This window comes from Agelaius phoeniceus, chromosome W (assembly GCF_051311805.1).
Source record: "Agelaius phoeniceus isolate bAgePho1 chromosome W, bAgePho1.hap1, whole genome shotgun sequence".
Lineage (NCBI taxonomy): Eukaryota > Metazoa > Chordata > Aves > Passeriformes > Icteridae > Agelaius > Agelaius phoeniceus.
This window is the reverse complement of record NC_135301.1, coordinates 24,372,698-24,399,661: the sequence shown is the minus strand read 5'-3', so window position 1 is coordinate 24,399,661 and position 26,964 is coordinate 24,372,698. Positions and strand designations below refer to the sequence as shown.

At 46.7% G+C, this 26,964-nt stretch overlaps 1 protein-coding gene across 1 annotated transcript in view; it reads right to left on the bottom strand.

Annotated features, from left to right (window-relative positions):
* LOC129133608 (Golgi phosphoprotein 3-like) overlaps nt 1–26,964 on the bottom strand; it is a 144,872-nt gene that overhangs the window by 74,366 nt on the left and 43,542 nt on the right. The window contains exon 2 of the mRNA XM_054653247.1: nt 11,991–12,122. Within this exon, the coding sequence (XP_054509222.1) occupies nt 11,991–12,122 (132 nt within the window). The remainder of the gene's footprint in view (nt 1–11,990; nt 12,123–26,964) is intronic.

The following is a 26,964-nucleotide window of genomic DNA, read 5'->3' as shown; positions in this document are numbered from 1 at the left end:
TAAACTAACTAACAAGCAGAAGCAAAAGCAAGAGCAAAGCAAAAGCAAAGCAAAAGCCACACTATGTACTGCCCCGTCTCTGTGTCCTGCCAGCTGTGGGGGAGCAGGCTGATAATAAAACAAAACATTCGCTCTTCAGAGACAGTCTTGAAGGCACAGAACATAATATCCAGCATAAACAGAACACACAATTGGGGATACAAGCATCATAACGTCACCCTAGGACACAGCTCTTGCTCAAGTAGCTCTTCCGAAGAGGGAGATGAGATCACAGATGCCCTGAGCAGGTGAAAGAAGGGAAAGATAGTGAGAAGGGCCATAAAAGAACGCAGCCCAATAGCCAAACATACAAGATCAAAAAAGGAAAAAGAAAAAGAACTGGTTCTGCAAGCCCTGTTACGGCAAGCAGTCAGCAACCAGGGGCCAGTATATGTAAAGGTTCCATACTCCCTTATCAAGTTAGAACAGTGGAAAACTACTGTGGGGAAATATAAAGAGAATCCAGATAAGGTGGCAAAATTAGTAGAAAGGGCAATTATCACACAAAACCCTGACTGGGCTGATTTGAACTCTATGTTAGACACATTACTTGATCCCACTAGAAACAAATGGCTAATAAAGCTATTACAACATCGGTAGAGGCAAGTATAGCAAATAGGTTGATCCAAGGCACAGTTACACAGATATTTCCATTAGAAAATCCAGGATGGGATGCGAACTTTCCAGAACATATGGCGAGGTTAAAACAATATCAAAGTCTTGTGGTATTTGGATTAAAACATGATGTCCCTAAAGCTATAAATTGGTCAAAGCTTTACAAAGTAAAGCAAAATTTTAATGAATCACCCACTGATTTTTTAAATAGGTTAAGAGAAACTGCCATCAAATATACATATCTAGATCCTGAATCCTCTGATGGTAAAGCACATCTAGTTCTCTTGTTTATGGGCCAAGCTATAAATGATATAAGAAGAAAGCTGCAAAAGATAGAGGAAGTTTGAGACAGATAAATTGGTAGAAGTGGCCTCGAAGGTATTTCGAGACCAGGGCCCAAATGAAAGAGATCCCTACCAAATAAGAAGGCAACTCAGGAAAAGTCATCTAAGAAAACTTCCCCTACAGAGAGAGATCAGTGTGCCTATTGTAAAAAATGGGGACATTGGAAGAATGACTGTCCAGTGTTGAAACAAAAATCCCCAGTTTCCCAACTCCCAGTAGTACAAAGCTCAAGCTCAGAATGATGGGGACTGAAGACTTCTCCCCCAGCAAAACCTTCGGTTATAGCTAAGCTGGGTAAAGATGACATCGAATTTGTGGTACATACTGGAGCAGCATATTCGGTGTTAAATACCTTAGAGGAGAAACTGAGTCAAGATACTGTACATGTTGTTGGGGCAACAGGGGTAAGCAAAACATGGCCTTTCTTCCAACCTTTAAAACTCAAACTGGGGAATGAAACACGGCCTTTCTTTCAACCTTTAAAACTCAAACTGGGGAAGCACTGGGTAACTCATCAATTCCTCTATATGCCTAACTCCCCTAAAACATTGCTGGGGAGAGATTTGTTAGGAAAATTGGAAGCGGGGAATAAATTCAAGAAGGGAAAGGGTGTATGAGTTGTAATTCCTGAATCTAAATTTGTCTAAGTTGCTGCACTTTTTATACAGGAAAAATGTGGTGAAATCCCCACTGAAGTTGGAAATGCCATCAATCTAATAGTGTGGGCCAGTGATATCTCAGGAAGATCCAAACAGGCAGAACCAGTGAGTATTGCACTCAAACCAGAAGCCATACCAGTAAGACAAAAACAATACCCTTTGAAATTAGAGAATCATAAGGGATTGGTATCTGTAATTGAAAAATTCCTACAACATGGGTTATTAGTGCAATGTGAGTCCAAATACAACACCCCCATTTTAGCTGTTAAAAAAGAAGATAATAAGAATTATCAATTAGTACAAGATTTGAGAGCAATCAACAAAATTACAGAGGACATGCACCCAATGATAGCAAATCCCTACACCCTTTTGACCACACTGACAGATGAATTAGGGTGGTTTACTGTTGTAGACGTGCATGATACCTTTTTCTGCATTCCTGTGCACAAAAACAGCAAAGAGCTTTTTGCTTTTGAGTGGGAAAATCCTGAGACAGGGAGGAAAAGTCAACTCATGTGGACAGTTTTACTCCAATGATTCAAGAAAAGCCCTACAATATTTGGAAACCAGATAGCAAAGGAATTAGAAGACTGGAAAAGACAAGAGCCAGGGGGAGTTATTCTACAATATGTGGATGACATCTTGGTTGCAGCTAAAATCAGAGATGATTGTATATGATTTGCCATAAATTTATTAAACTTGGGACTGAGTGGGTACAGAGTTTCTAGAGACAAAGCACAGATTGTCAAAGAAGCAGTAGTTTATTTGGGACATGAGATCTTCTGTGAACACCGACAGCTCAGCAAAAAACAGAAAGAAGCCATCTGTTGACTCCCAGAGCCCCATACTGTAAGAGATGGAAGCTTTCCTGGGAATGGGAGGTTGGTGTCGTTTGTGGATAGCAAATTATGGACTGCTGGTAAAACCCCTATATGGAGCATTAAAAGCAGCTGAAAAAAGAATTATCATATGGACTGAAAATGCCAGAGCAGCTTTTAAACAGCTGAAACACTCTCTGATGTCAGCTCCAGCACTGGGACTGCCAGACTTAACTAAACCTTTTGAACTATTTACATATGAGAGACTGAATGTGGCTTTGGGGGTACTAGCACAGTGCCTCGGGAACCAATGGAGGGCTGTGGCCTACTTTTCCAAACAGCTAGACAATGTTAGTCAAAGCTGGCCAGGGTGCCTAAAAGTCATGGCAGCTACTGTCATCTTGATCCAGTAAGCCCGAAAACTCACCCTTGGGTGACACATTGTAGTGTGTGTACCCCATGCTGTAGCAGCTGTACTCAAACAAAAGGGGGGACATTGGCTGTCCGGCAACCAGATGCTTAAATACCAATCACTGTTATTAGAACAGGATGATGTTACCTTGAAAACCACTTCTGTTGTTAACCCTGCCATGTTTCTGTCCTCCACCTTAATTGATGATGTGCCTGAGCATAACTATTTGCAGACAATTGAAGAGGTCTATTACAGACGACCAGACCTGAAAGACATGCCCCTAGAAAATCCAGACTGGGAGCTTTCTACAGATGGGAGCAGCTTCATGAAAAATGGCAAAAGGATGACAGGCTATGCAGTGACCACACAGGACAAGGTGATCAAGGCAAAGGCCCTGCCAGCAGATGTGTCATCACAGAAAACTGAGCTGATTGCTCTGACGAGAGCCCTAGACCTGAGTGAAGGAAAAAAGGTAAATATATGGACTGACTCTAAATATGCATTTATTGTTGTCCAAGCCCATGGAGCCATCTGGAAGGAGAGAGGACTTCTGAACACTCAAAGTAATCAAATCAGACATGCTGAACGAATACTTGCCCTATTAGTGAGCATTAAAAAACACGCAGAAGTAGCTATCATGCATTGTAGAGGTCACCAAAAAGGGAAAACCACTCCAGAATTGGGAAATCACTTTGCTGATAAAGCAGCAAGAGGAATTGCAGAAAAAGGTATTCTTGCAGTAATTCCACAAAATGAGATTGTTTTGTCAGGGTTCATCCCAAAATATGATCAAGCAGACCACAAACTAATTAAGTTTCTTAAAGCTGAAAACAGAGAAAGTGGATGGGCTGTTACACCAGCCAATCAGGTTGTAGTCCCACCCCTGATCCTTCGGGAGCTATCCCAGAGAGAACATGAAAGCACACATTTTGGTGTAAAAAATCTTCTAAAACACCTAAAAAAGGTAGTAATAGGAAAGGGAATAACTGAGACTGTACAATCAGTAGTGAGTAAATGTGAAATCTGCTATAAAAACAACCCTGACACTAGAAAAAGAGTTGTGTTAGGAGTGACAAAGACGGGAGATCTTCCTAGAGATTACTGGCAAATAGATTTTGTGGAGTTACCACGCAAAGAGGGATACCGGTACATACTTGTATTAGTTGACACCTTCAGTGGATGGCCAGAAGCTTACCCCTGTTGCTCTAACACAGCCAAGGAAGTGGTGAAAGTTTTGCTCAATCATATAATCCCAAGGTTCAGGGTTCCCTTGAGGATGTCATCAGATAGGGGACCACGCTTTGTTGCAACAGTGGTTAAAGAAGTTAGCTGGATTTTGAGAATTACTTGGGATGTGCATACACCTTATAGACCCCAAGCAAGTGGTAAAGTTGAACGTATGAATAAGACTCTCAAAACACAAATTAGCAAAATTTGTCAGGAAACATCCATGAAATGGGTCCAGGTCTTGCTTATAGCATTACTGAGAATCCGCATACAACCAAGGCGGAGGTATAACATCAGTCCCTATGAAATACTCTATAGTAGGCCATATCAGATTCCACATATTCCAGGTGAAATTCACATGAAGGGGGAACTTGATTTACAGAGATATCTAATGGCTTTAGGTGCCACTTTGCAGAAGCTCCAGAATTACATTGTCCTATCCAGACCCATAGGACTGGACACACCTGCACATCCCTTCCAACCTAGAGACTGGGTCTATGTTAAGTGGTGGGACAGTATCACAGTTGGCAGATAGCTTGTAGCTGCCAAATGAATCAGACCTTCAACCTTGGCCAGCTTAGCGGTAAAACAGGTCCTCAGATGAGGCAGGGATAGGTTGGATTTAAATCTATACAGGGACTTCACCCAATCCAATTCCATCCTGGGCTGCAGACATCTCACTGGTCAGGAGCTAGGCTGTGTGGGAATCAGACCAATAGGCAGTTGAGACCCGGGAGTTTTGAACTCCCTATAAAAGAAAGCTCTCAACAATAAAACACACTGTTTGTCACATGGAGCTTTGGGGTGTGTGTGTTGTCCCTGTCTCCAAAGACTGACCACACGGAACATGTGGATATTTAAATGTAATAGGACAGTGATCCTCTACAAGCCAGGTGGAGAGGATCATTCCAAGTCATGCTGACTACCCTCACCGCAGCCAAAGTTTCTGGCAAAGGATCCTGGATTCACTATTCCAGAGTTAAGAAGGCTTCTGATCCTGAAACAACTGAAAAAACAGAGACTGGTGCAGACAAAAACATGTTTTAAATGATTCCTCTTCTGTGTGTAAAGAACTGTTCCTAATAATCACTATTCTTCTTTGCATGATAGCTGTGCAAAACATTGCTGCTGTTAGTTATTATTGTTAGATATTTACTGCTGTTAGATATTTGTCTATTATTAAATGCCTATTTGACTTCAGTTATAAGGTATGTGCGTATTCTATTTCCCATCTGTTAGAGGTGGGACAGTTATCTTCTGTAAATTGAGCAGTTTATCTCTTCCACAACCAATACTCCCTCTGGGGAGATATCTTCTGTTAATGGGCCATTGAGTCTCACTGCATGACTGATAAAATTACATCATCCCATTGTGAGATGCTCCCCCCAGGGGGAGGAGCCAAGCATTCCTACCTGGATATAATCTGAGATTTAGGACACCAGGAACCTTTCCCCACTGGATTCCAAGAGAAGCAGCTTTCTTCTCCACTGGATTCCCAGAGGAAGGCCAGGCCCATCTACACCACCACTGGACCTTCAGAAGAAAACTACACCCTTCTACAGGATCACTGCTTCAACAGAAACACATCTGTCACTCCAGGAGGACTGCAGCCACCATTTAATCAGACTGCTACTAACACCCTGACTCACAGAGTGTCAGGTCGCATTCTGACTCTGTCAGCGTTTTTTTGTTTGTTTGTTTGTTTGTTTGTACTATTGCATTTGTATTGTTAATTTTCCTAGTAAAGAACTGATATTCCTATTCCCATATCTTTGCCTGAGAGTCTCTTAATTTCAAAATTATAATAATTTGGAGACCCAATTGTGGCCTTTTAATACTTGAAGAAGACCTACAAGAGAGCTGGAGAAGGACTTTTTATAAGGGCATGTAGTGGTAGGACAAGGAGGTATGGATTTAACTGAAAGAGGATAGATTTAGATTAGATATTAGGAAGAAATTCTTTCCTGTAAGGGTGATGAGGCACTGGAACAGGTTGCCCAGAAAGGTTGTGGATGACCCATCCTAGGAAATGTTCAAGGCCAAGTTGGATAGGGTCCTGAGCAACCTGGTCAGTTGGAAGGTGTTTCTGCCCATGGCAGGGGTTTGGAACAAGATGATCTTTAAGGTCCCTTCCAACCCAAACCATTCCATGATTCCATGACGATTCTAGGATTAAGCATTTTTAAGAGGATATCTTTTCTCTCTTTAATAAATGAGCTGATGTAGACAAAGAAGATCCTGTTTATTCAGATGATGGTCCTTAGCTTTACTGCAATGAATATTTCTTTCTTCCATTTTTTTAGTGATTTAGCATGTACTACATTTGCCTTGTATTCAACTGCTGACATTTCAATTATACAGAATATTCAATTTTAATTTTCCACAATACAGCTTTGCAATTAAGCCATGCTAAAGATGAAGCATCTCTTGCATCTATCCCCAGATAAGAAAATAAGCCTAGGGACCAGAAAAGTATTAAAACCATAAAAAAGCCTAGGGACCAGAAACACATGAAGGCCTCCAGCCCAAGAGACATTATGAATTCAAGCAACATGGCAACTGACTACTTTATCCCAATAGAGAGTAAGTACAACTAAAATGCAATCAGTACAGGTTTTTTCCACTTTGTCTAAGCCCCACATTGGGTGCCAAAAAATGTATCTGTCCTGGTTTAGGTCAAATTTGGGAGAAAACCTCCAAAACCTCCAAAGGGGTTCTTCTAGAAAGCAAATTCAAGTGGGCCCTCCCCCAAGTGGTTCAGAAAAAGATTTCCTTGGAGAAAAGTGGAAAAAACCCTGTTTATTTAACAGACAAAGCATTCACCAGCGCAAAATTGAACAATATTTAACAATAAAACATCTTGCCACTCTGAAGAGATGACAAACTCAGTAAGTCCTTTTCGTGGGTTGTAGCTCAGCTCACTCAGTCTGTTATCAGTCCCTCCGGTGCTGGAAATGCTGTAGCCCAGGCCCAGCCTGGTGGGCCACAGGTGTGAGCTGCTGGTGCTCTTCTGGGTTTTCAGTCCAGACCAGGTTTAAACAGTTCCAAGAAAAAAAAAAAACACAGTCCAGGGAACTTCTCTGCCTCAGCTAGCTAAAAACTAGCTAAAAAAACAAACAAAGGAGAGCTCTGTCCTGCTGTATGTCAGTGCTGCAGACAACACTGTCCACAAGAAGGATGCGGGGGAGCAAGCGTAGTTTTGGATTACAAACTCCATGCTTCTTCTCTCCCCCCTTTGCTCTCGGAACCAATCTTAAAGGTGCAAAACTTATTTCTGGGCTAAACAGATGAATGGGGATACAATTCAGCATCATAAAGTCACTCCAGGACACTAATCAATGCTGAATATGCTTAAATGAAGCTAAAAAATTAGGAGCTGTTTGTCTGAACAGATTCAATTCTTCAGAAGAGGAAGAAGCTGGGAGAAGCTTGGGGAATTTAGCAAGGGATAATATTGAAAGGGAAATGTACCATAAAAGAGAATTTATTTCTGATGGATAGACAACATTTGACCATGTTTTCAATAAACATATTTTACAAGTATCTTCTAATGCTGATCAAGTAAAAATTCTTCAAACAGTGTGACTTTGCACATTTTGTACTAAGAAAAAAGATCCAGTGCCAAAAGTAATAAAGTAAGGTGCTTCAAATATTCAGTGTAATTCAGTAAAGAACCTCAAAAATTTGCCCATCTTAAAGGTCAGTGAGTACAAGAAAGTTAATACAGTGGTCACATGCTTAAACTACATACAGTTAGAGTTCTCATGGGCCCAAGGAACAAGGATTGTTTCCTTTCCATGCTGTCTTGGTTTGAAAGACAGGTGTCTGCTAAGAAAGGCGGGAACTTCCCTTGGAACAGAGAATATGACCCCCCTCCCTCCAAGTTATTATTATAACTTCAAAATTAGGGGATTTTCAGGCAAAAATACGGGAAAAGGAATAACAGTTCTTTGCTAGCATCTATAATAGGGCAAAAAACCAGCAGCAACTATGGCAGCAACAAAAAACAGAACCAGAAACCCAGTTACAGCCTTCTCAGCTGCAGGCACTTGCCTCTTTGGTGTAATTACAGTTGCAGCTGGCAGGGGTGCTGGCAGGGCAGGTGTGATGATTCCCTCATGGCTGCAGAGGGCGCTGTGGCACTAGTCGGCCATCTTTTCTCCACATGGACAATGGTGGATGCAGCCAGCAGAAAGGGATGGAGAAGGGGCTTCTTCTATCAACGCCCAGGGACAGCTGATCCCAGTGGCCCCTCTGGATAGCAAAAGGAGCTGTAGCAGGGATCTCAGACTAGAAAGCTGGGAAGGCAGGGATGAGCAAAGTCCCGGAGTGGTAGATGGGATGTATCAGAAACTCAGCAGCTGTAGCTGGAACTGTAGGGTGTCTGAGCAGGCAGGGAGTGCGAATTACAGTGCAGCAAAGAAACCTCAGATCAGTGGCAGAGAAAATGGCAGGGGCTGGGCAGTGGCCACCTGGCTCCTGAACACAGCCTGGAGAGAGAGGCTCCCTTGGAGGGGGAGGGGGCTCGGGGATCCCAGGGTTTTTCCCTCAAGGCACCTGAGCAGATGGTGTTAACCCTTTTTTTTAGTGAGGTAGGGTGTTAATAAAGTCCCAGTTCAGTGGTTGCTCTTGTAGTATATGGTAGAGATAATTCACGCTATTAATGTATAAAATATTGTAAAATCTAAGCTATGTCTTTTGACCACCCCAGCCGGGAGCAGAGTCTTATTTTTATTCAATTAGTTCCTGGACAACATTAAGATAATATCGAGTCTGTTAACGTATGAATGGAACCTTCCTGAAGCGATGATCACCGACTTCCCTGGAATGCATGAGTGATCTCGCACCTCGAAGATTGCATCTACTACACTGATTACCTGGCGCCACCCTTTACATGTGAATGCTGACTTCTCCGGAGTGCTCTGACGACATCTAGACACCTGGAACTGGACTTTTGTCTAACCCTGCACATGTCTGGCCCCAGTTCTGCATGTGAAGGGACACAAAGGAACATTCGGTCATCTCTGCCTCAGGCAGAATAAACTGTATAAAAGCTCGATGCGCGAAGCAGCCGGCATGAACGGAGGGGGAGACTGACATTTTGGTGGTCAGATCCAGGTTCACCCAGCACCGATCCCGGGGTTGACGCTGCCCTTGGATGTGGTGGTTTTTTTTTTTTTTTCTGATTGAAATTCTGTTTTGCTGACAATCTAATAAATCATTGCTAAATTTTCTTATAAATTTGGCTCCTGATTTGATCATTTATAACACTCTCATGAGCAAAAGCTCACCCCATTGCAGAAGAAGGACCTGGCTGGGCTCCTGCGGTGGTAGCGAATTCCCCCCAGGCAGCAGCTCCAACTGTCCTCCTCCAAAGTCGAGAGCAAGAGAGAGGTGAGACCTGCACCCAACCCCTTTTCCCCAGCCCAATTCTCGGGGTATTCTGCCCCTCCACGAGAAACCTCCCAGATAAGAGGGCAGCCAGATGCACCCTTCCAGGGGAAACTTCTTGTGTCTGTCTTAAGTACTCAGTCATTATTGTCTCTTAGCAACAAGAAATGGGAGAAAATTCTCAAAGAGAAAGAAACAAAAGGAGAACTCAAACCCCAACACATGCACTGCAAGCACTAATTGCAACACTGTGTACACCAGCATTAAACTTGTGACTTTCAGAATACACCTGAGTCTCTCAGCCCCAACCAACATCTCACGAGCATTGCAAAATGCAGTTCCTTCAGCAGATTAGAACTAGTGCTACTGGCTTCTCAGCAGCAAATGCTGCCACAGCACCCTGGCCAGAGCCACTGCCAACTGATTGTGTGCAGCATGAACACATCAAGAGAACAAACAGGAACAGAGAACAAATGCAGAAGATTTTACAAGGTACTTCAGCTCACCATTAAAACATTTTGGGTAATAACTTGGCACCTACCTTAGGTTACTACTCAGAATCCCTATCCCCATTGTCTTGGTTTGAAAGATAGGTGTCTGCCAAGGAAGGTGGGAACCTCCCTTGGAATGAAAAATATGCACCCCTTTTTCCAAATTATTCTAACTTTGAAATTAAGGGGCTTTCCAGCAAAGATATGGGGAAAAGAATAACAGTTCTTTGCTAGTAGGTATATGTATAACAAGGCAAACAAACAACAACAATGGCAGTGTGAAAAATGCATATTATATGACTGGGTCTTCACAAATATTAAAATGAATACTATATGTGTTATGTTGGAAAGTTATGCTGTAGTGCTATATTAATCTTTTTAAGTAGTGTGGTAAATATAGTTTTAGGCTATAACATAATATTAAAATAGGTACTATGTGATGTAAGATACTTTTTCTAACTAGCTCAAGGAATGAATAATTAAGAGATTCTTCGCATACAGAGAACAGCAACAAGACACCAAATCTCAAGAGAAGAATTATTGCCTCCCTATCAGGAAAAACCAGACTTCTTCCAGACTTCGAGGAGCCACAGGAATTGATTTACAAGATGAGGAGGGGAAGGTGACAATAACCAGAAAACACCCCTATTTTTGAAAGGAATGTTTGAATCATGTATGAGATATATAATTATGCAGCAGGCTATTGCTTTTAAGGGTTAATCCTTTGTTAGCAAGGTGTGCTTTTGTGGCAGAGTGCAAAAAGCACCTGGATGTCCGTAATTCTTTGCTTTTTATTGTCTTTTATTGTCCTAACTTTGATTGTCCAAATTCTTATTTTCCAAATTTTTATTACTATTTTATTACTATTAAACGTCTAAAATTTTGATACAAGTGATTGGCATTTTCCACAGGCAGCAACAACAAACAAGAACAGAAACCCAAACATAGCCTTCTCTCAGCTGTCAAGCACTTTCCCCTTTGGTGTAGTTATGGTCACAGCCGGCAGGGGCACTGTTGACTCCCAGGCAAGCAGGTGTGATAATTCTCCCGCAGCTGCAGGGGGCGCTGTGGTTGCTTCTTTATGTGGGTAATGGTGGGCACAGCCAGAGTAAGATACTGAAAAGGGGCTTCCTTTACAACCTCACAGGGGCAGCCGGTCCAGGTGCCCCTCCAAATAGCGAAATTAGCTGTAGCATTAACCTTGGAAGCAGTAAGCTAGAATGGCAGAGGCAAGCAGACCCCGGGGTGGCAAACAAAATGTAACAGAAACTCTGCAGCTGTAGCAGGAGCCACAGGGTGTCCCAGCAGGCAGGAGGTGAGGAGTTACAGTGTAGCAAAAAACTCAGAGCAGTGGCAGAGAAAGGGTGGGGCTGGGGCAGCAGCAGCCAGGCTCCCAAACATGGTCGGGAGAAGTTCCCTTGGAGGGGGGAGGAGCACTGGGTTTTCCCCTGAGGCACCTGAGTAGATGGTGAGGGTCCTTTCCAGTGAGGTAGGGTGTTAATAAGGTCCCAGTCCAATGGCTGCTCTTATGAGCAGAGCTTCATTCATGGTAGAAGACAGCAGGAAATGGAACCCCGCAGTGGTGGCAAATTCTTCCCACAGCGACTGCAGCCTGTCTCCCCTTCCATCCCAAGAGCGAGAGACAAGCCGAGCCCATCCCCTCACCCCCCAGCCAAAATCTCTGCCCTTCCCAAGAGAAAGCTCCCCAGCTAAGATAGTGCCTCCAGCTGCACCCGCACCCCTACCCCTACCCCCCGCCCCCGGCTACATCCATTTAGTCTCTCTTAAGTACCGGTCGTTATTGTCTCTTAGCAACAAATGGGACAAAATTCCAAACAGCGAGAAAAAAAAAAAAAAAAAAAGAAAAAATCCTAACTTTCAACACCCATATAAAGAAAAAAAAGTGTATTTCTTACAATCACCCTTTATTTATAGCTACTGTATTGCCTGAAGCATGACACGAAAGGAAATGTGACCAGTTTCCTCCACTTACCTTTCTTGTCAATAGACTTTTACGCCTCATTCCGCAAGCCTCTAACTGAAGACGCCCTCGCAATGCCAATTCAATTAACATACAGCCACGCAATCCCGAAGAGATGCAATCATTCCAAAAGGATGTGTAACCCTGTGAAGAATGAAAGGCAGTAAGATATTTCCATTTCCACCTGAAAGCAAATAGAAAATGAGGCTTACTGCATTCTCTAAATAGTTCTCTGGCCTTCATACACTATCATCACTAGACAACTACCATTCTTGTACTGAAACATGAAAGAGAAAACAGACTCACCCACTATTAGTTTTGACACTTGGTCTCTGCTCTTTAAAAGAAGGGAAACTTCAGGAAAGAGATGCAAAACAAACCAGCAAGATATCAATAACTGGGACATATAAAGTGTAGTTTATACATAGTCAGAAGACCTCCATGGTCTGCAGGGGCACGGCTGCTTCACCATGGTCTTTAGCACAGGCTGCAAGGCAATCTGCTCCAGCACCTGGAGCACCTCCTCCCCTTCCTTCACTGACCTTGCTGTCTGCAGAGTTGTTTCTCACATACTCTCACTCCTCTCTGGCTGCAATTGCTCTCATGAAGTTTCCTCCCTCCTTCTTAAATATGTTATCACAAAAGTGTTACCACCATTTCTAATTGGCTCAGCCTTGGCCAGCAGCGAGTCTGTCCTGGAGCCAGCTGACATTGGCTCTGCTGGACATGGAGGAAGCTCTCAGCACTTCTCACAGAAGCCATCCCTGTAGCCCCCTGCTGCCAAAACCTTGCCACACAAACCAAATACAGTTGTTCTAATATGGACTGCCAAACTTCAAGCTACATTTGTTCTTTGAACCACACTACTACACTTTTTCAACTATATTTTTATATACAGTTTTGCCATAATGGGCAAAAAGTCCTTCATAACAATGCTTAAGCCATTAACCGTAACATTACAGTCTCTCAAAAGAGTAGCAACAGTTAAATATTAAAAAACATGCAAGAACAGTATCTAAGACAAAACAAAATATTGATAAGAAATTATTTGGTTTTTGAGAAATGACTGTGAAAACACTTCTTACTGTTATAGATGAGTAAATGGTTGGCTCTCACAATTAAGGGGTAAACTTTATATGTATGGTAAAAGAAGTTTTATAAATGTATAGTTATGTTACTGCAATGTGCTCCCCCCAGTATGTGTTATCATGGGATGGTCTTGGTAATCCGGGGATTTGGGAAGGTTGGCTTGTTACTATGGCAACACCTGACCTCCAATCAGTATGTAAGAAAGTGACTTCTACCACTGGACAGCAAGGTTGACTGACAAGGCTAAAGGAGGGGCTAGAGATTTAAAAGGCAAAGCATCCATCTTGAAGTTGAGCCAGCCATGTGGTGGGCAGTCACAAGGGCAGTTCTCAGGCCTGCTTTTCCTTATTTAGTCCTTTTGTTGTATTTTTGTTAAGGTTTAATAAACCCATTAAATTTTTTAAATGAGCAGTCGTTTCTCACATTACAATCCAGAAAGACTTTGTTATAAATAACTATGAAGTTGGTGGCTTTCGCAAATTATTATTAATCACAACAATTTTGATATAGTACAGTTGGTAATCACTTTTAACTGCTTTTGATATAGTATAATCTGTCAGCTTTTTGTGGCCAATGCCCTGGCCCCTGTGTAGCTCATATCCTTAGAACATCATTTATGGATGATATTTTAGTTTGTAGACAGTGTGATAAACATATATTATAGTTTTAGCTTTCCCAAATATTAAAGTGGATGCTATGTATTGTGCATTATAATGTTAACTTTTGCAGAAGTAGCTGTAGTTGTGAAATAATAACTAATGCTTTTATTTTTGTAACTAACTGACTAATGAAAATAACTCAGACATTTGTGAAATAGCTGATGTTGATTTAAAGTACTTGTGGTAAACTTAGAATAATGAAAATAGCTAAAACCATCTGCATGGTCAGATAACATTTAAGGAATGGATGTGATGAGGACCCCTGCTACTGACCCTTCGACTATCAATAATTGTTGTCTGCTGAAACCACAGAACAGGGGGCCTTTGTGAGGAAGTGACACATGACCTGCAAAACCACATCCATGATTACTGCACGTGCTCTAAAAAGGCGGGTCAGCGGTCGAACCAAGCTAAAGAATTCCTGGAACATGTAAACGAGTTCAAAGAAATGTTTAAATATGTATACACTTTATGAATATGTATTTAACCAATGCAATAGAAAAAATATATAAGAAGAGTTGCTATGGTTAGCTGATGTGCCTCTGGCCATCGCCAAGCACCCAGCACTGTTATTTTGTCCCATATTATCCCTTATTAAACTTTTAAAAATATTCAAGAGTGAGGTTTGTTTCTCACACTTTCCAAAACTCCCATGTTGTTGCATCTCTGTGAAAGCATCCACTTTGTGCATCTTTGGAGAAAAATTCAGTAAAAAAAAAGACTCCTTTTCATAAAAATTATCCTAACCAGTAGCAAAGACTCACTTAAATAAAGGGCAATACAATGTTATTCTCTTTGCAAATAAAAGCTGCCAATGTATAGAGATATCAGATGCATACATCTGAAGTCTGTTAAACACAAACCAGTCACTAATTCACAGAATTCACAGAATGACAAGGTTGGAAGAGACCTTAAAGATCATGGAGTCCAACCCATGCCCTAACACCTCAACTAAACAATGGCACTGAGTGCCACATCCAGTCTTTTCTTAAACACATCCAGGGATGGTGACTCCACCACCTCCCTGGGCAGACCATTCCAGAACTTTATCACCTCTTCTGTAAAAAACTTCTTCCTAATATCCAACCTATATTTCCCTTGATGCAGCTTGAGACTGTGTCCTCTGGTTCTGTCAGTTGCTGCCTGGAGAAAGATACTGTCACTATAGGACACATAAGAACACAAGCGCACACTGCTGCTCTCCAGGTGAAGAAAAAAGGGAAGTTCATTTTCTGACTCCGACATTTATAGTTTTCCAAAAGTGAAAGTGGATTGGAGGGTGATAGTGCCACCTCTCCAATGACACTGGACAAACCAACAATCCATTAAATTTCTCCTCCTCCATAAAAGAATGCAAAACAATGAGTTATTTACAGAAAGTGTGTGAGAAAGTTTGTTACAAGAATGTCAACATCAGAAGGCTTGGAAAATCTTAAAAATCAGGGCGACATCTCACCCTTTTCCATTTAAAAAAATAAAAAAAGAAAAGAAAATGAACAATGTGAAAAAGAAAACATGAACAATGTTCAGTGTCCATTTGCGGAGGAATTATCGGTGATCACTCATGTTGTCTGCATCCCAGTCATCACGCAATGATTCACCCGCGTGATGCCTTTCAGTTTGGTCACGGTTTCCATCTTGCCTGTCGGCCGGATTCTGTCTCTGCGGTCGCAGGTCAGGGCAAACACACTTCGAAGGTACCCAGCGTACCCCAGTATCTGTGGATACACAAGCATACCCGCGCCCCGAAGCAATAAGGTCATAGGGACCTTCCCACTGTTTGGTGACTAAATTCCGCACCCAAATCTTCGCTCAAGGCTGATGTGCCTCGTCCACAGCCTGCAACGAGAGATGATGATTCAAAATGACAGGATTATTTGACTTCTGCGGCACAGTGAGATGATTGATTGTGCACAAAGCTTTTGCCAACCAACTGTGCAGGGTTTCACCCTGCATTCCCCATTTTTGTTTTTGAAGAATCTGCTTCAGAGTACCATGAGCGCGTTCTACAATAGCTTGACCAGTCGGAGAATGAGGGATACCAAACTTGTGTGAGACACCCCACAACTGCAGGAGCTGCCGCACCTTCTGCAATGCGTAAGCAGGACCATTGTCGGTTTTCACAGCAGAAGGTATGCCCAGAACAGCAAAGGCCTGCCTCCAGTGGGCGAGGACATCACAGGCCTTCTCCCCAGTGTGAGCAGAAGCCCACATCGCAGAGGAGAACGTGTCCACTGTGACATGCACATACTTGAGCCGGCCAAACTTGGCAATCTGGGTGACATCGGTCCGCCAAAGCTCCAAGGCCCTAAGGCCTCTGGGGTTTACCCCTGCCGGCAAAGGCGGAGCAAGTGCGTGGCAGTTGTCACACGACTTAACAATGTCATGAGCCTCAGTTGGTGTCAGCTGAAACTGCTTCTGCAGGGTATGTGCGTTTTGGTGGAAAAACCCATGTGATGCCTTGGCCTGTGCGAGTGTATCAGGCTGAGGCGCTACCCACGCTGGGTTAGCCAGCTTGTCAGCCCTCGCGTTACCTTCCACTATAAAGCCTGGCAAATTGGTGTGACTCCTCACATGCAGAACATAGAATGGATGAACCCGGGCCTGAATGGCACACCACAAGGTCTTCAGCAAATGAAACAAGGCAGGATTACCGACCTCCTTCAAAACCAAATGACCCAACCGCTGTGCGATATTAGCCACATAGGCGGAATCTGTGACCAAGTTGAAAGGTTCCTGGGAAAATCTCTCAAATGCCATGACAGCAGCCCTCAATTCAACCAATTGGGCTGACCCATCCTCATGACCTTCCAGAACCTGCCACTCAGATCTGTCCCTCCAAGTAACAATGGCCTTTCCTGTTTTCCCTGAACCATCAGTGAAGACAGTGGGTCCTTGCACGGGTTCCTGACTATTTTTGGGCCGCAAAGAGATTTGTGTGAATTTTGCCATATGCAGTAGCCTATGGCTGGGCAGATGATAAATGATCCGCCCTGAAAAGTTTTCCAGAGCACTCTGCAGGGACACACTGTTTGCAAAGCTCCAGTCAAAATCCTCCCGTTGCACCGGGAGTATGATCTTTGCAGGATCCGCACCCATCAATTGCAAACACCGTTGCCGGCATTTGATTATCAAGTGAGCAATTAGCTCAAACAATGCAGTTGCCATCTTCTGCAGCTGATGGGGCAGGAAACCCCATTCCAAGATGTGCAAGGAATTGGACCATTTGTCACTCCATTGGCCAATGATGCCTGTGGGATGCGAATCATGAGTGGTGATGAACACTGTGACATCAACGGAGGGATCAATGCGATAAACTTGGCAAGCTGAAACAGCTCACTGAACCACCTCCAGTGCCTTACGTGCCTCAGGGGTCAATGTGCAAGGCGACTTTAGATCAGAGTCTCCTTTCAACAAATCATACAGAGGAGACAGCTGTGCGTCGGTTAGTCCCAAGTACGGACGTAAACCAAGTGATGACACCTACCAATTTCTGAGCATCATTCAGTGTCTTCACAGAATGCACAAATTGCACCTCCTAGTGACGGATTGTCTGTTCCAGAATTTTGACCCCCAAATACTTCCAAGGTGGTTATTGTTGAACCTTTTCTGGAGCCACCGGCAGTCCATGAGCATGCAAAGCATCGAGCAACCGAGGCTGAATCCTCAGCAGCTCATCCTGGGTGGATGCAGCCACCAAAATGTTGTCCATATAATGATACAGACGTGCATCAGGAAACTGCTTGCGAACTCCAGACAAGGCACGGGCCACATACCATTGGCATATGGCCGGAGAATTGCGCATGCCTTGGGGCAAAGTCCTCCATTGATGTCTGTGCAGGCTCAGCCTAGTTAATCGCTGGCACTGAGAAGGCAAATTTTGGTCTGTCATCAGGATGCAAAGGAATAGTAAAGAAACAATCCTTCAGATCCACAATGAGGACCGGCCAGTCTGTGGGAAGCATGGTAGGTGATGGCATGCCCAACTGCAATGTTCCCATGCTTTCCAGCACGGCATTGATCTTTCGGAGGTCTTGCAACAACCTCCATTTCCCAGATTTCTTTTTGATGCAGAAGACAGGAGTGTTCCAGGGACTGGTAGAAGGCTCCTCCAGATGACTCTAGTCCAACTGCTCCTGCACCAGATTCCGAAGGGCGACCAATTTATCTTGAGGGAGGGGCCACTGCTTCTCCCAGACAGGCTTGTCCACCAGCAACGTATAGGAGGCGTAGGACACTCTGCGCCCCTTATCGCAGTGGCCTGTAGAGAGCTTTTTGGATAATTGGTTAGCTGAGAAAGGACATTCCGATGTGATACCGATGGATAAGGGTAAGAGAAACAAGCTGGGAACTGAGCAACCGGTGCCTAATTACTGACGAAGGTCACAGTGACCTTCTCTAAAACGGGAAGACGGGGGAGAAAATTGCTTGCCAGAAAATGTAGCTATCCCAAGGTAGAGAAATTAGAAGAATGTACACATAGAAGCAAAATAATTGTTAAGAGATAGAAGTAGGTGTGTTTGATCTAAGTGTGCTTTAACCAATAATGAGCTCGGCTTTTGCAATATGTATAAGCTTCATTAACACTAATATAAATATGTGTGGAGTTTCAATAAACTTCGGGATTTGCTATTCATCGCATATGGTGTGTCGCATCTCTCCCGCCGCTACAACAGTGGCCCTCATCAAAAACCGGTCCCGATGCGCACCCCCCAGGCAGACAGAACATCCCTCCCCCAGAGGTTAGCAGGAGTAGAAGTAACATGAGGCCTAATCCAGGGCATCTGTCCCTCCGGGTTTGCGACCAGCACGGGCCGCTGGCTCACGTAGCACTGCAACGTCCCTCCCAGGCCTGCGACAGGTGTCTCCACCGGATTCAGGGGCCACTCCAGGGGCCAGGTCACAAGGGAGAGAACCGTGACGTCAGCACCGCTGTCGAGAAGTCCGTGGAGGCGGATCTCTGACAGCGTCGCACCAGTGATGGACAGGGTACACAGTATCTCAGGACAGTTTTTGGTCAGGACAGCAGTCCAGTGAACTTGAGGCGGCCCAGTGGATCCAAAGCCACTCGCTCCATGCGACTAGTCAGCTGTCCTGAGAACAGAAGACTTAAATGGCACAAGTTGAGCATTTCACATCCCTTTCAGGATCGTGATGGGGGGGTGGGTGTGGAGACCATTGCACAAATCTGCCCTGTGAAATCTGCATCAATGAGTCCCAGGTGCACAATGATGCCCTGAAGGGTGGCACTAGATCTCCTCATAAGGAGAGCACTCATGCCCCTACCCAAGGGACCAAAGGCATCCAGGGGAACCTTGTGTATTTGACAAGATTCTAAAACAACTGTTGCTGCGGTGCAGACATCCACACCTGCTGATCTGCGGGTGCTGGCTGCAAGCCAGCAAAGCAGACCTCCATCGGCTCCGGGGTCTGGAGAGAAGCTTGTGTCTGGGTGCGCTTCTCCTTCGTGCTCCGCTTTCCATTTCCTGAGCCCGGCAAAGCCTGGCCATTAACATGAACAGTCGCCTTGCAGACATTGGACATGTGATTCGGCCTTCCACACCGACCACACAAGAACATGGGAAATTTGACCTTCAGCGCTTTCTTCCCCCACTTCTTGCCAACCTGCGCATTCCCCTGCTGTGGCCACCTGCCCTGCGGTGCCTCCCAGACTGGCTGCACAGCGGCAGCCACAGCAGCCAACTTCCGACCCAGGGGGACGATGTCCGCACAGGCCTCCGCCATCTGGGAGACAGTAGGATCATCAGGCAGAGCCTCTATGACCCTCTTACAATCATCATTGCAGTTACATCTTGCAAGGCTCGCAATCACAAGTCTCCTTTTCACAGGATCAGGCACCTGCCTCTCCACAGATGCGGTCAGCCTCACTGCAAATGCCATGAAAGGCTCAGCATCCCTCTGGACAACGGTCGCAAATGGCTGCTTTGAAGCAGCCATTTCAGGGTCTGAACAATCGCTGCAATACCCAGCGTGTGGCACTGGTCAAGCACGAGGGGATCGAAGCCAATCTGCCCCTGAGCATCGGCATAATGTCCCGTGCCCAACAGCATGTCAGCGACAACCACACGCCTGGGGCCCTGCGGCCCCAGTGCAGCATTCTGCACCACCATGGCGGCCACCAAACGAGACCACTTGGTCTCAAAAACATCATATTGCACAGGGCCAAAAGGAGAATGTGCCACACTACAGATGTCGTGAGGCGTCAGGATGTCCTTAGCAACCCTTCGGAGCATCTGCATAACTTCAGCAGACCTCACACCAGGCTGAGCAACCGCATCACCGACTTCCTTCTCCAGTTTATACAAAATAGGTTGATGGGTGTTATGAGTAACACCCCTGAGCACAGGGAAAGCCTGGGGGACCCCCTGGCAAGGCCACAGCACCTGCTGTGTCCCGCCCCGTGGGCCCCACAGGGACAAGAGCAGATGACTGACTGGGACCCGGCTCAACACCACTCGCCCCTGCACCCCCTGCAGCACCAGCAGAGCCAGAGGATCCCCCTCCGCGATCCTGAGGATGCCGCGAGGAGGCAGGCTCACACATCTCGTCAGACTTAGTTTTGGCTTCTCACCAGAAATGCCCAGGGTCCCTCGGACGCACGGTCACCTGGCACAGGGGGAGCGTCCACAAATTCAACACAGAGGGGCCACGGCCCCGGGAACCCACTGGCCTCCCGCCGGCCGCGTCAGCAGTCGCGCTAAAGGTAAATACCTCAGCGCCCTGTCACGCCGCAGCCCCGGCAGAGGGTGCCGTGGCGGACGCAGGTGCAGGCACGGCTCGCAAGCCCGGCGCGGATTGGAACGAGACCGGCACGGGGCCCTCCTCCCCCGACACAGGAGAGGGGCGGGGGGCTGAGAGAGGCGCGGCTCGCGGAGCCACGTCGCTGCGGGGCGGCACAAGAGAGTCCGGCAGGGCCCCTATGAGCGTCCGACCCGTGATGCGAGACCCCACAGCAGGCACAGACCTGCCGAGAGGAGCAGGGCGAGCAGCATGCCCACAGGAGCAGGGCCCGACAGAGCACTGACCGATGCCCCACCCCCGGCTGCTCCCACTGACTGCACATGCCCAGCAGGCTGCGCAGGCCCAGAGACGGGCGAAGTCGCCCCCCCCGACGACGAGCCCGACTCGGAGGCGGGCGAACCCGCCCCCGCCGCACTCAGGGGGAACTTAGTGGAAACACCGCAATTCGGACAAAGAGTTGTCACCGAATCAGACTCAAGCAGAGGCGGAGGCTGATCCAGAGGCTCCCCGCCATCCCCAAGCTCCAGGAAGGCACAAAGAGAGGGTGGACCCCCCCCGCCCCGCCCCGCCGCCCGCGCGGGGCGGGGCGGGACGAGGACGGACAGCCGACCCCACAGAGCCCCCAGAAGCCCACGGGGTCCACCCGCCAGACTCGGGTCCCGCTGGTCGGGAGCCCAATCCACCCCAGGGGAACAATCGCCACCCCCCGAGACGGACCCGTCCCCCAGTACACCGTCCTGGGGCAGGGGGGAGGGCTCCACATCGCACAGAAACTCAAACTCCCCCTCGTCCACGTCCGAGACAGAAGGGCCCCCCTGGGAACTCTGAGGGCTACCGACCCCTGCCAAAGCTCCTCACACTTTTTCCACTGCACCAGCAGCAACCCCACGTCCACGATGCAATCATCGAAGAGGGCCTCCATGAGGCGGACCCCCACGAGAGACCACACCTCCCTGGAGAACGCCTTCACAGGGTCCAAAAAGAACCCCTGCTCTCTGGCCCACAGAAACAGCCTCTCAAAATCACTCCAGAAAACGGAAACCTGTTTCCACTCCAGGACCTCCCTCCAGAGATCCAAAACGAGAGAATCCTCCTCGAAACCCACAGAGGTTGCCATCACCACAAGAACAGCAGGCAAAGCACCAAACGGGGGGGGGAAGGACACGACCTCACTGGCAATCCGGACTGTGTTTCAGCCTAGGCTGCAGTACACTTCGGCGGTCACCAGATGTCACTATAGGACACATAAGAACACAAGCGCACACCATTGCTCTCCAGGTGAAGAAAGAAGGGAAGTTTATTTTCTGACGCCAAACCAACATTTAAAATTTTCCAAAACTGACAGTGGATTGGAGGGTGACAGTGCCACCTCTCCAATGACACTGGACAAACCAACAGTCAATCAAATTTCTCCTCCTCCATAAAAGAATGCAAAACAATGAGTTATTTACAGAAAGTGTGTAAGAAAGTTCGTTACAAAAATGTCAACATTAGATAGCTTAGAAAATCTCAAAAAATCAGGGCGACAAGATACCAACTCCCACCGGACTACAACCACTTTTCAGGAAGTTGTAGAGAGTGATAAGGTTGCCTCTCAGTCTCCTTTTCTCCAGGCTAAACAACCCCAGCTCCCTAAGTCATTCCTTATGGGGCTTGTGTTCCAATCCCCTCACCAGCCTCGTTGCCCTCCTCTGGACGTACTCAAGCATCTCAAAGTCCTTCCCAAACCAAAGGGCCCAGAACTCGACACAGTACTCAAGGTGCCGCCTCACCAGTGCCGAGCACAGGGGAAGGATGACCTCCCTGCTCCTGCTGGCCACACTGTTCTCGATACAAGCCAGGATGCCGTTGGCCTTCTTGGCCGCCAGATCACACTGCTGGGTCATGTTCAGCCGGCTATTGACCAATACCCCCAGGTCCCTTTCTGCCTGAGCACTGTCCAGTCACACTGCCCCCAGCCTATAATGTTGCAGGGAGTTATTGTGGCCAAAATGCAGGACTTGGCGCTTGGATTTATTAAACTTCATCCTGTTAGACTCTGCCCATGCATTCAACCATTCCAAGTCTCTCTGCAGAGTCCTCCTACCCTAAAACAGATTGACACACAATCCCAGCTTAGTGTTGTCTGTAAATTTACTAATGAAAGACTCAATCCCCTCATCCATGTCAATAAAGGTATTGAACAGAACTGGCCCTAGCACAGACCCCTGAGAGACACCACTGGTGACAGGCTGCCAGCTGGATGCAGCACCATTCACCACCACTCTCTGGGCCCGGCCATCCAGCCAGTTCTTAACCCAGCAAAGAGTGCTCCTGTCCAAGCCGTGAGCTGCCAGCTTTTCCAGTAGTATGCTGTGGGAGACAGTGTCAAAGGCCTTGCTGAAGTCCAGGTACACAACATTAACAGCTTTTCCTGCATCCACCAGGTGGATCACTTGATCATAAAAGGAGCTCAGGTTGGTCAAACAAGACCTACCCCTCCTAAACCCATGCTGGCTGGGTCTAATGCCCTGGTCATCCTGTAAGTTCTGTGTGATGGAACTCAATATAAACTGTTCCATAACCTTACCTGGTACAGAGGTCAGGCTAACCGGTCTATAATTGCCAGGATCCTCCTTCCCACCCTTTTTATGAATGGGCGTCACATTGACCAGCTTTCAGTCATCTGGAACCTCACCAGTGAGCCAGGACTGCTGGTAAATGATGGAGAGTGGCTTCGCAAGCTCATCTGCCACCTCCCTCATCACCCTGGGATGGATCCCATCTGGCCCCAAGGATTTATGAATGTCCAAGCAGCTCAGCAGTTCTCTGACTGCCTCCTCTTGGATAATGGGGGGACCATTCTGCTCCCTGATATCATCGAGCAACCCAAGAGGACAGTTATCCTGAGGTCAAGTCTTCTCACTAAAAACCGAGTCAAAGAAGGCATTAAGCACCACTGCCTTCTCCTCATCTGCAGTAACCAAGTTCCCTTCTTCATCTAATAAAGAACAAAGGTTAGTCTTACCCTTCCTTTTACCATTAATATATTTATAAATCCATTTTTTGTTATCCTTATACAAAAGTCACCATTTTAAGTTCAAACTGAGCTTTAGCCTCCCTAATTTTTTTTCTACATACTCTAGCAACCCTCTGAAATACTACCTGAGAAACCTGACACTCCTTCCAAAGATAATACATCTTTTTTTTTTTATTCCTGAGTTCCTCCAAAACCTCCTTGCCCATCCAGGCCAGACGTTTGCCTCATTGACTTGTCTTTTGGCACACATGGACAGTCTGTCCCTGTGCCCTCAAGATCTCCATTTTGAAGCACGCCCACCCTTCCTGAACTCGTTTATTTTTAGGGACTACTTCCCAAGGAACTCCGAATAAGTCCCTTGAATAGGCCAAAGTCTGTCCTCCAAAAGTGCAATGTAAAAGTCTTACTAATGTTCCTCTTGACTTCACCAAATATTGAGAATTTTATATTTTCATGATCACTATGCCCCAAGCTGCCTCCAACCCCCACATCTCCTCCCAACCCAGCTCTATTTGCAAATAACAGATCAAACATAGTCCCTCCCCTGGTGAACTCACCCGCCAGCTGCGACAAAAAAAGTTGTCCTCCACGTACTCTAAAAATTTCCCAGACTGCCTTTTTTCAGCTGTATTGAGATCCCAACAAATGTCCGACACGTTGAAATTGCCAAAAAGAGCAAGGGCAAATGATCCAGAAATATTCTCTAACTGCTTATAGAATGAATTGTCCACCTCTTCTTCCTGGCTGAGTAGATGATAACAGACTCCCTGTAGGATGTCAGCCTTATTGGCCTTCCCCCTAATTCTTGCCCATAGGCATTCAACTTCGTCATCATTAGTTTCAATACCTATGGTGTCCAAAGCCTCCCTGTCCTGGATTGCAAGATATGTGTGTTGTGGAAGGGGCTAACAGTGGGCCTGTTAGCTAAAGGAGCGAGAAGAAGCTGAGAAGTAAGAAGAAGCTGAAGAAACCTACTTCTGTCCTGGCAGCATGGGTGCTTCAACTCAAGGAGGGAAACACTAAATGAGGGAGTTCCACTAAAGTGAAGGTAGCCTCAGCCTCCCATGACCGAGCTGCTGGGTATGATCTGTCAGATCCCCTTGAAGGAACCTCTAGTATGTATGCCCAGGAAAGTAATAATAACCAGAGCTTGAGGGGCCCTGCCTCTAGCCAGGGAGAGGCACGGGAAAACCGGATCTTCTGCACGGTGTGGATCCGATGGCCTGGCACATGAGAACCACAAAAATATGATGCCTTAGTTGATACTGGTGGGCAGTGTACCCTAATGCCATTGGGACATGTGGGGGCAGAACCTGTTTCCATTGCCAGGGGGATCACAGCAAATGACCCTGTTGGAAGCCAAGGTGAGCCTGACTGGGGAGTGGCAGAAGCATCCTACTGACCGGCCCAGAGGCCCCGTGTATTCTAGTCATAGACTTCCTCTGGAACAGCTATTAAAAAGACCCAAAGGGACTCAGATGGGTTTCTGGCATAGCTGCTGTAGAGGAAGAAAACATTAGCCAGTTGAACCCCTTGCCTGGACTATCAGAAAACCCATCTGCAGTAGGACTCCTGAAAGTGGAAGAAGAACGGGTACCAATTGCCACCTCGACAGTACACCGCCAGCAGTATCGAACAAATTGAGATGCCGTGATCCCCATCCACAAAATGATCTGTGAGCTGGAGAGCCAAGGGGTGGTCAGCAAGACCCACTCACCCTTCAACAGTCCCATCTGGCCTGTGCACAAGTCTGACAGAGAATGGAGATTGACTGTCGACTATCGTGGCTTGAATGAAGTGACTCCACCGCTGAGCGCTGCTGTGCCGGACATGCTGGAACTCCAGTACAAGCTGGAGTCCAAGGCAGCAAAGTGGAATGCCTTTACTGACTTTGCTAATGTGTTTTTCTCCATTCCTCTGGCAGCAGAATGCAGGCTTCAGTTTGCTTTCATCTGGAGTGGCATGGAGTACACCTGGAACTGACTACCCCAGGGGTAGAAGCACAGCCCCACCATCTGCCATGGATTGATCCAGGTGGCACAGGAAAAGGGTGACGCTCCAGAAAACCTTCAGTACGTCGATTGTTGCAGTGTGATGCCATTTCCTGTTTCACCTATCCCAACCCCCTCAGGTATGCCAACCTTTCCCCTCCCCCCTTTTGCCCTCCTGCCTAAGAGCTGTCCATCAATCTTAACATTCCAGCAAGGTGTCGTGTGGTTGGCAGATGCTCCTCTGGTCTGGATTCACTGGCCTGTCCTAGCGTCCATATCCCTTGAGCCTTCCCCTCCTCACACCTGGTTGGCCCTCACCTGTCCCTCCCCTCCCCCTGTTCCCGGGGCTTAAAAGGACACGAGATCATGCGGCCGGGTTATCTATCGGTGAGCTGTTACCACATTCAGAGGTCTACCACGCTGAAATAAAACTCTGGATTAAGACTCTACGATAGAACCCGCTCCTTTTCTCTTCACTGTTGCCTGAACCTTTTCCACCAAAGGTAAACTGAGTTCCTACTTTGCCTGGATTTGTTCCGAGTGCCCAGCTGCAGCACCCAACCGGCCAAAGGTATCTCTGCAGTGAAAACACCACAGCTGCAGCCTTTGGTCCAGCAGCGAGAGCTAGACGAAGCCAGGCACCCCACACCCGGAAACTTCGGGATCAGTATTTAATATATTGGCGCCCAATGTCGGGCTGCTCGAATCTGCAGCCCCAGAAGGAATCTCAGAACCTTGGAAAAGCGTTATGGCAGCTTTTGCTTCCGCTGGAAGAGCTGTGATTGCACAGCTCTCCAGAGAGACTTTGGGACTGAACCCACAAGAAACCTCGAGGAACGCATTGCGCCTTTGGAAAAACAGCTCCTTTCTGGTGAGCGAATTTTCCAGGGGAGAATAGGGGAGCCCCTCCTGCCCAAGGGGTCCTATTCAGTGAAGAGACCAGCCTGCCTGACTTTGACAGCAACAGCTTCGATTTCGGTGAGTATTTCTGCTCCTTGGGGGGGGGTAGAAGCTCAAAATCCATCTCTGCCATGAGACGTGTCCTTTTTTGCTCTTGCATCTAGGCTGCGCAGCCCTGCGGAGCTAAGGCAATTTATTCCGTGTAAAGCTTTAACTCTGCGGCGTGTTTTAGCCGCTTTTAGAATTCGCGCCAGCTCGGAGGAGCGGCACAGGTCTGCCTGCCCCTCCCCCCGGCGCGGCAGCGCAGACTGCTCTCTCTCGGTGCGGGGGGGGGGGAGCTCTCTCGGCGCGGGGAGGGGCTGCATTCTCGCGCGGGGGAGGCCTTGTCTGTCTCTCCACGCAGCCGGGGCGGGTCCCGACTCCCTGCTGCTGCTGCCACGGCAATTTTAAAAGCAGTGTATACAGCTGCATTGTGAAAGCTTTCGCATCGTTATCGCTTTTTAACCGTGGTCTTTTTTAGAAATCGGTAGCTGATTTTGGCTTTGCATTCGGTCGGCGGGACTGTG